General features: G+C 38.3%; 1 protein-coding gene across 1 annotated transcript in view; it reads left to right on the forward strand.

The window, feature by feature from the left end:
* Positions 1–9,713, forward strand: part of atad2b (ATPase family AAA domain containing 2B) — an 82,880-nt gene extending 73,167 nt beyond the window's left edge. The window contains exons 24-28 of the mRNA XM_042332785.1: positions 2,039–2,158; positions 3,462–4,238; positions 6,350–6,477; positions 9,346–9,474; positions 9,651–9,713. Coding sequence (XP_042188719.1) covers positions 2,039–2,158; positions 3,462–4,238; positions 6,350–6,477; positions 9,346–9,474; positions 9,651–9,713 — 1,217 coding nt within the window. The remainder of the gene's footprint in view (positions 1–2,038; positions 2,159–3,461; positions 4,239–6,349; positions 6,478–9,345; positions 9,475–9,650) is intronic.
* Positions 9,714–10,031: the final 318 nt, after the last annotated feature.

Genomic DNA, 10,031 nt, shown 5'->3' on the forward strand with positions numbered 1-10,031 from the left:
TTGAAAATTTATGCTGCTTGAATACTTACTTACATATTTCGGTTGATGACTGTACCAAACACACTTGAGTCAGTGGTGAGCGTCTCCTCAATTGATCTGAGAGTGCGTCATCAGTCTTCCTAAGTGCATTTTAAAAAGCAGATGCTCTTTCTGTTGTAAACTACTAGATCAACAAGGGTTGGATTTCATTGTTTAGTGTCTAGTTCAAAAAGAGTGTGCAGAGTTCAAACCAGATAAATGAAAAACATACACGGTGAATCTGTTGTCTGCATGGAGTCTCGGTATTGCGTTTCTGTGTTTAGTACCCAGACAGTTTTAAAAATAGTTTTGTGTCTGATAGGTTACAGATTATAACCAGAGAATTACTTGAATTGATTTTACAATTCAGAAAGTTACTTATGTCGAGTGTTGTATGCATTGTTTTTGTCATAGTCTGCATCCCTAAGTTGGAAAAAAAACCTTTATTTCCAGTTTCTTTGGTATAAAGCTCATTTATATTCACAAGGGGATAGGTTCAAATGAAGAAGACCCTTTGGCCCATTTGATCTCAACTTTCCAGAATACCCACCATTACTCCTTCCCATCTGAGCATCAAGCTGTTTTTTAAACAGGGTCCTCGCCTTAACCACCTTTCATGGCAACTTGTTGCAATCATTAATTATGCTCTGGGTAAATAAATAGGACACATGTATCACATCAAATTGAAAGCTAGGAATCAAGTGCTGATATATTTTTCACAGTTTAAACCACCTCTTCACATATTCCATCAGTTATTTTTTTGAATACTTTCTATATCTGTGTCATTGAAATCCGAGCAACAAAGGTCAACCATCAATTGCATGATTTTGGTTTAAAGTGGAAATTAAATCTGGAGACTGCTACTTGGTCAAAGTGCTTCCCTCTGCATATAGAAAAATCATCATTGTTATAAAACAGTTTCTACCTATTCCAATGATTTTTCAAAGTGTGCCTTGTTTACAGGGATACTTTGGTGATTTTTGTTTTCTGGAGGAGCTACCAGTTTATACGTCACTTGAACCTCCACCCTTCCTATAACAACAAAATTACATTTATAGAGCGCCTTTCACGTTGGGAGGACGTCCCAAAGCGCTGAACAGTCAGGTGTCGGGGTCTGAGAATGGGGAGGAGTGGTGTAGGGGTGAGGGAAGGCGGAGAGCTGGGAGGGTAACCAAAGGCACGATCGAAGAGAAAGGTCGTGAGACCAGCCTTGATGGAGGCAAGGGAGGAAGCGAGTCGAAGGGACTGTGGGATGGAGTTCCAGCGTGTGGGGGCAGAGAAGCTGAAAGTCCGGTTACCGATGGTAGGGCGGGTCGGGCCGGAGACATGGAGTAGACCGGAGCCCGCTATTCCCTTTTCTCCCATTTATGAATCAAGTTTCTTCTATAATCCATTAATGCTTTTTGCTTCAATCACAGCTTCTGGCATGTATATATTATATATAATATATGATTTATGATATACAATATATAGCCTATTATCTTATTTAATCCTTTCTTAAACTTAAACATCTCTATTAGATAACTAGATACGTTTAAAATTCCATTAGGATAATGAGGATATTATCTTATATTTTAGGCTATTCTAAAACTGATATATTCCTTGAAAATAATTTTAAGAAGTACTGTAATATCAGCTTTCAACCACTGGGTGCCACAATTTAGAGTAGTGTCCCAGTAAACTTTGTAAATACTTACTCAAAAGTATTGATGCTTTTAGTTCCTGCATCAGCTTTGTTGTGTAGATATGTTTTTAATAAATTATTTTTTGTAAGATGCTGAATTTTGAAATACTTAAGGGCCAAATATATCCAGATTGCTTGTTCAATTTCTCCATAGTATAATAATTTAAATGAAATGTTCTGAGATGTGCAGAATTACTCATGACATCTTTAAGGTCACCCAAGTGATTGTGTGATATGAGTGACTTTTTGAATATGTAATTGTGGAGTATCTGGTAAGGGACGTAGTACTGCAGATTGTAAAATCATGCAGAAACGTTATTTGTCTACTCTATGCAGGCATCTCACCAGTAGATCAACAAACAAATCATAGTGCAACAGCAAAGCGAGAAGATTCAACTCAAGATTCATCTCACAATTTAGAAGCAAGGACCACAAATGGGGAATGCAAGCAGACAAGTAAGCAATATGATATTGTTATAGTTTCTTTACATTTTGGGCTTTATTATATTGGAGTATTGCAGTTACTGCACAAAAATATTTTGGTGACTCACCAGAACTCAATTTTGACAATAATACAATATGCCACAAGCATAAATTCCCTGCTCTGACTGTATAGCAATTGTTATCATTTTATATGAATCCGCTTCCAATGCACTAATCGTGCACAGATTATTGTTTTGCTATGGCACGTTTGAAACAAAGTAATGGAAATCGTTGTAGGCATTAATATTGATGCCTTTGGCCAGCTAATCTAATCTGAGCCTAAAGTTTTCTTCATACAATAGGTCAGTGAATGATTTCAGGCAGGTGTTGCATGCAAGAACTGTTTAAAAACCATATACAGTATTATAAATCTTGGTGAAAGTGTATAAATTCATTGCACTTAGAATATGGCATACATCGAGGCTCATCATCATCCCCCCAATGGTTCAATGCTTTTTAAATAAACATGTTTCCCAAATATCTTTAGGGAAATATTCTTCATTCAGTATTATCCAGACTTGCAATAAGTTTTACAAAATCACAATTGATATGGATGAAGGAGGCTGTTCAGGCCATTTGATCTTATCCTTCCAGAATACAAACTCTGCTTTCTTCCCATCACTGGAATATTTGCCCTAATATTTGCCAATATTTCTGTCTTATACTGTTTGGAACTGGTGAATGATGAGTTAATGAATCCCTCTAAGTCTGTTCAATTTCTTGCATGGTAAGTTCCAACCTGTTCACATGTCTCAGTATATTTATTTGCTGTATTTTTCTGTTGTGCATCTCTGAACCTCATTTGACAGTGGTCTGTTGAGTGTTTATTATTTTGAGTACTCTTTGCAAGTTTGTAACTTCCTCCTCTGATACCAGAGTTACTCCCAACAAGAATATTACTGACTTCCGGGAAGTTGGCCATCTTTATAGCGCGGGAAGATGGTACACATGTGTAGTGTGCAGGAAGTGATGTCAGTGATGACCTGAAGTCTGCCATATTTTAACACACAAGAAGCTGGCTGTTTATCTGTGCACATGCAAGGTGGAAAACATTGTAGGTTATAAAGGAATAGCTCTGTAAAAATGTAAAAAAATTATGGCTTTTAATACAAATACCATTGCTTCCCCTCTACACATGGCACTGATGCTACTGATAAAGATGCAGGTCAGTTAAGATGCAGATTAAGAGGCAGACTCCTATGAAATAAATGTCTAAATGAATGTTCAGCCTGTATTCACCCTTGCCATTTATTTTCTGTTTTGCTTCACTTAACAGTTCAGATTAAAAGGAAACCACGTCGACGTTCTAAATGGGGTCGTGGCATTATTAAGAAATCTAAAAAGGTGAACCATCTCAAGAAAGACGACTTCAACAAGAGTTATGAGGCTGATGGCGATCTAGGTGAAGAGAGTGAGCTGGCAGAGAATGGAGAACTGGAAGTGAGTACAGATTATCCCGAGGAGAATGGAGACCTCTCCCTCACCAATGACGAGTCATCATGTGACATCATGGATGTTAACCAGATGGCAAATAAACTTGAAAATGGTACAATAAAGAAAGAGAGCGCGGGTGTCAAATCCACTGGCAAAGAAGATTGTGCAGACTTTTTAACGGATGGAAACAATGAGTTTCCTTTAACAAAAGAAAAAGCTGCTCCGGGAGAACAGTGTGTACCTAACGATGCCTGCAGTGCTGGAAAGGAGTCGGCACCCACTGAGTGCACGTGGAGCGACGAGTCCATGGCGAGTGCTGAGAGTGAACCCAGTCAGGAGTGTTTGGCTGGTGGGGAATACACACCTAATGATGATTCTATCCCTGGTAAAGATGATTTGTCTGATGCAAAGCATGAACGTGGGAAGGAATGTGAACATACCAAGGCATCCATGATTCAGCTTGTGCCAAACGCAAAAATACCTGTGGTGGAAAAAGACAGAAAGCACCTGGTTGAAGAAAGTTCTCACTCAGATACTCATCCAACACAGCCAGATATTGTAGTGAAGTGTTCTCAGAATGAAGATATTGCTCTAAAAGCACTAGAATTGGAAAAGGATGGTAAGCTTAGTTTGTCAACTGAATTGTTCTGCACATATACAGTAAACCTCCCATAAGTTGTATCAGTCAGGATCATCACATCCAATATGACTTAGGCAAAGTCTGAGGTACAGGCAACTGTAAATGTAGTATAAAATCCGATTTAATCAATAATCTACACTGCGCATGTGGAATTCAGTGCAGCTGGAACGTTTCCTGTGATTCCATGTGTCTTGACCCGTCGCTGCATATGCACATACCAGCAAGCATTGGAATTGCATTGAATCAGGGAAAATTAAGTTCTTGTGTGCATGCAGTTACAGATCAACACTGCATTTCCTGTGATTCAATGCAGCCAGCCGGTAAGTGCGCATGCGTCGATGGGTAAACAAGTAATTTCCACGATTCAGTGTAGCCAGTAAGTGCGAGAGTAATGGAGGATAAGGGAGCCACAAAACAAGTTAGGAGATGATAAACATACATATTTTAACTTATAGTGGATGTGAAGTTAACTTTGTGTACATGAATTGTTTCAGCACTTGATTGAGATTAACTGGATTAACTGCTTCTTCAAATTCATTCTGGATACAATATTACGTAACCATAGTCAGTTACTCATGTGAAGCACTAGTACACCTCTTGATACTTGTCCAGTAAGGTCCAGTTGGCTTCGGCATACAAGGTTGAGGGCATGTCTGGATATCTATATCTGATTGATGAACCAGTAAGATTGGTTGCAATTCTGGAAATCCTGATGCTTTCTCTTTTGTCTGCCCCCGACCCCATACACAAACCTCTCAGTACTCTTTTTCTGTTTGTGTTATATTTATCTGTTGTCCTGTCGGTATTTCATTTTTTGTTTTTGGTCAGTCTCTTTCACTCCATAAGATGTAGGAGCAGGAGTAGGCCATTCGGCCCCTCGAGCCTGCCCCTATCCCCTATCCCTAAATCCCTCTATCCTTTAGAAATTATCAACCTCTCTGTATTTGACATTCTTTCTCCCTCTCCAGATGTGCCACTGAACCTTGTTCAGTTTTTCCGTAAATCTACATCTATCTCTCCCCCTCTGTTTGTGCCATTAACTTTTTCAGTCCTATTCTATTATGTCCTCCTTTTCTCTCTTTATTTTACTGGATGTATGTCTCTTCTCTCGATATCTGTATTTGCCACTGACTTTTTTTGTCACTCTTTCTGTATGTGCAACTCTCGTCTTGTCAATATAATAATAATAATATTATTATTATTATTATAAATCTGCTCATCACTATCCCCCTCCCTGTCAACTGCCATCCGTCACTAAATCCCCCCACTCCCCCACTGGTTGCTGGCTGTCTTGGTCAAACCTTAGTGTCAGGCCGCTGTGTTGCTGAGGTAGGTGGGGAAGCAGGTGAGTCAGTGACTGAGTCGGGGAGAGGTGGCTGAGCAGCACTGGCGCCCTTCCCGAGTTCCCTGATGTTTTTCTGAAGCAAGATCTAGTACCTCAGGATCCTGCGATTTGGGGCATTAAAATCCTGCGATTCAGACAAAGCACTGGGATAGCAATCCCTTGTTAACAGTCAACAATGTCGCTGCATAGTTTGTAGTTTGTCTGCAGAGTTGCCAAACCCGTCTCCTCAGAGCCAGTTCAATCTCAGGGAAGTTGCCTTTTACGTCTCTTTCTTTCCCCTTCCCACAGCCTCCCAAGATTGTATTTTTTAGACATGGTGCTCATTATCAACATTCAAAGAGTTCAGGGATGAGGATATCCATTGATCTTTGAACCCAGAACTTAATAGTCACAAGTACACTGCTTCACTTGAGCTGAGTTACCTGGGATCTACAATGTGAACATTTAGTGGATTGGCTTCTTCAGAATATAAAATTTTAAGTTTCTTGTGTGCCTACCACTTGTCCTATTTGTACTTTGATTCTTCTCTACTGTGGGTGGCAGCAATTCAAATTATCATTGCAATTTTCCAGATAAAAACCCATATTATTGGATGTCAGAGTTCTAAATATTTCGGTGATCCACAAGTGGTCAAATTTTCCCTTTTCATATTTTGACTTGTTTTAACTATGAAAAAAGCCTATAGTTTGTCTATTGTTGATAAGAGTAACAGAATATAATGTATTTATTTATTTAAAATCTTCAGTTTTGGGCAGTGTGAAGCAGGGGCAGCCAGCACATGCAGAGCATCAGACAGTGGTGCATATGGAGCAGGTGTTGGAAGACATTTTGGAACCTATCCCTCCACTAATTGTAGACCATGCACAACTAAAGGTAAGAGACTGTTTAATGATTGTATAGCCATGTTAGAGAAAAATCTTGGTTAATATTCTATTTCCATAACTGGACACGTTTTGTTTTTCTTTGAGTTGTTACCTTTATCTCGACAAAGTGGGTGTCACAGAGTAGTTTTCTGCTTCACTTCTGCAGAGGTCAGAAGAAGAATTAATGCTTGCATTTCATAGAGTGCCTTTCACTTTGGGAGGACATATTGAAGGACTGAATTTTGTAGGCAAATGTGGCAGCTAATTTGTGCACAGCAGTGTCCATAAACAGCCATGAAGAAAATGATCCATTTTAATCTGGGGAATTGCTGACCAGGACACTGGGACAAATACCCTTCTCTTTTTTTAAACAATTTGCTTTGGGATCTTCAATGTTCACATGACCAAGCAGACCAGGTCTTATTTAAAGTCTTTAATGTCTCTTACCTTATTCTCTCTCACGTGGCCACAACTTTTCACGATTCCATGTTTCATCAATGTGGTTATAGTCATTGTAACTCAATGATTCTCTTGTTCCTAGCATGCTTCAAATATGTGATCCAATTTAGTATGTCATTGGTTTAGCAGATGCACTGGTCTTTAAGTGGCTCTTTGTGGCTGAGATAGTTGACTCCACATTTGAGGCTACTGGGGATTCAGTTAGTAAATCTCTTGATTTAGTAACTGAAAGGCCACAGCCTCTTCCTAAAATCTGGCTTTTTTTTAATTGGACTCTGCGAGTTTTATCCATGTCATCATTTTCAAGCCTGGCAAGCACTGGGGTGATAGGAATGCAGAGTTGTTGTGGGTGAACATATGGGCAGCAGAGTTTTGAATGAGCTGGAGCTTGCGGATGGTGCAGCTAGGGACGCCAATGAGGAGTACATTGGAAGTTAAGTTGGGAAGTAAAAAATAAAAAGAACAAATCCTAGTCCGGGAAATGCTGGACCAATATACTGACTGAAATCTTGCCCTGCTCCTCTGAGACGTCTTTGCAGAAATTGTTGATGTTATTTGCTGTAGGAAAGCTGTATTCTTGTAGATAATTCTATTCCAAATGAATACTTGTTTTAGATTTACTGAGTTTACTTTGTATATCAACATTGGCCACAGTTTTGTGACTCCAGATTCCATGTCTGCCATTGTCATCAGGAATATGTCAAGATTGCATTATATTATTAGGTCATGACATTGTACCCTTTTCAATATTTTTCTTTTGACCATCTCAATCTTTACAGCACTAATGAGTTCTGGGGCAGTGCATTCCAAATTCTAGGTGAGTTAATTAGGTGTTATTTGTGTTTGGTATATCTTTAGCCATTGACATCTCCAGGTAGGAACTTTAGATTTGTAGTTGATAAAATTCCTTTTCAGGTTAGGATTCATTATCTGGAGTCTTATGTATTCTAAATTGGAGACTTTTAATTCTCTTATTTAAGTACTCTTCAATTCTAATGGCACTATTTTTTTTCAATTCGCATCACAGCTGGTTTGCAATCTGATTTGTGTCAAAGTACCCAATGGACCAGTGGCTCTAGAGTCAATTGCCCACAAGCTTTAACCATGAATAATTACACAAGTATAGCAATTTGTGCAGTTTTTCATACAAACCAAAACAGTAGCATTGATTTTGAGATGTGTCCAATATTAATGCATAAGATGATGGTAGGTGTTACACTTTTTGGACTCACAGCTTCTTCCATTTCAAGCTGTAAAGCTTTGTGGTCAGTCTAATGCTTAACACTGGGGAAAGGGACAAATTACCCCGAGTTCATTATCTCTGCAACCTCCTATTTCAGGCACATCGATCTTACCAGTTCTATCAGCTATTATTAGTGAGGTCACAGCATACTGATGTTTGGAAAGATTTAAAGAGATGGAAATAGCAGAAAACAATAAATGTATTCTTCAGTTGAGTTTGATTCTCGTCAATGTCTGGAAATGCTAGACCAATTTAATTTGCTGATTGAAAGCTTGGCTTTGCTGCTCTGAAATGGGTGTTGACCGTGTACAATCAGCTTCTATATTAGGAAAGATTCTTTGCAATTTGCTGTATTGCCTCTTGTCTACACCATTTAAAATTAATGCTTACCCATGTTTTCATATAATCTTTACAATTAGAATTCTTTAGAGAAATTGTTATAATTCTGTTGCAGGCATGGAGTTAAAGTGCTGATTGACTTCTAGGCAAATGTTGACAAAAGAGACTTTCTTTGGAAAACTCAAGATTACGGAACAGTAATCCTCAAGTTTTTTTTGCTTTGAATGGTTCCTTTGTGTTTTATCTATTTCTTTATTCCTTTAGTTGTCACAAAATCTAAGCATTACATTGAAGATAGTTGCGTTGTCAAGGACATGATAAATCACTGTATCAAATGCAAGAATTATTATTCTGATAAATATGATTCTTTTTCTTCCGATGATTCGATTCTTACTTGTGAGTCTGAAAATGAAACCCGGCTTTATGTGGATGAATACAATCAGCAGCGAAATCTGTACAGTTATTTATTTTTTTAAAAAAACACTCAGGAAAATTTCCATTTACACAACATTGGACAGATTAATGTACCTACTGTTGAAAATTGATGTTTTGTAACCTCAGATTTTTAACCTGGGAAAATTGCTCACAACTTTGCTTTCAGTAAAAACATTGAAATATATACTTTGTTTGATCACCATAGTGATTATTTAAACTACTATCTAATGCTTTTATTATTATAAAATGCAAGGATTATTTTTTAGCTACCATGACTATTGTTGCATACTTTGATACAAAGTATACAAATCATACAAATCAACTTATGACAAGTGTTAAATGTGTATAGCCGGTTGCAATTTATTTGACCAGTACTGAGATAACTTTCACCTTCATTTGTAGCATTTTCTCCAGTTGGCCGTTAAGAAGAGTAATAACTTCACGGTTGATCAACTTGAAAAGCTTTATTCTTTGCTTAGTCAATGCATCTATCGTCATCGCAAGGAATATGACAAATCTTGTTTACTAGAGGTAAGACAACAACAATAAAAATTACATTTGTATTGCGCCTTTCACATCAGGAGGACGTCCCAAGGCGCTGGACGATGGTTTAAGTCTTGTACTCTTCCCCAAAAGGATTATTTTCAGTTGGGGTAACAGTTTCCACATTGAAGATTAACAATTGTGCCTTGTTATTCATGTTTTAGAGATTGTTTGTTTGCTTACTTGGAACTGGACTGAAGCTTCAGTTTGCAGGTCATCCTGGTTAACTTTTAATTTAGCATAACCCATTGGCTAGTTTATGTTAGAATAGACTGATGCATTGAGGGTTGGGATCATGTAAATCACAAGATCAAAGCTCAAGCAATGATTTAATGTCACTGAAGCCCGATGTTCTGCATTCTTTTTTCAGTCAGCCAGGTGTCTGATGCATGGGGGAAACTCATCAACACACTTAAGGGTATCCAACGCAGACTGACAATTACATGCATCCCACCTACAGATGCAGATTGCAAAAATATTTGTTGGAATAATGCACAGTCTCCCTGGAGGGATGCATCCTGCTTACCTAATTCTGGAGCAGCTTG

The sequence above is a fragment of the Callorhinchus milii genome, unplaced genomic scaffold (assembly GCF_018977255.1).
Source record: "Callorhinchus milii isolate IMCB2004 unplaced genomic scaffold, IMCB_Cmil_1.0 Scaffold3, whole genome shotgun sequence".
Classification (NCBI taxonomy): domain Eukaryota; kingdom Metazoa; phylum Chordata; class Chondrichthyes; order Chimaeriformes; family Callorhinchidae; genus Callorhinchus; species Callorhinchus milii.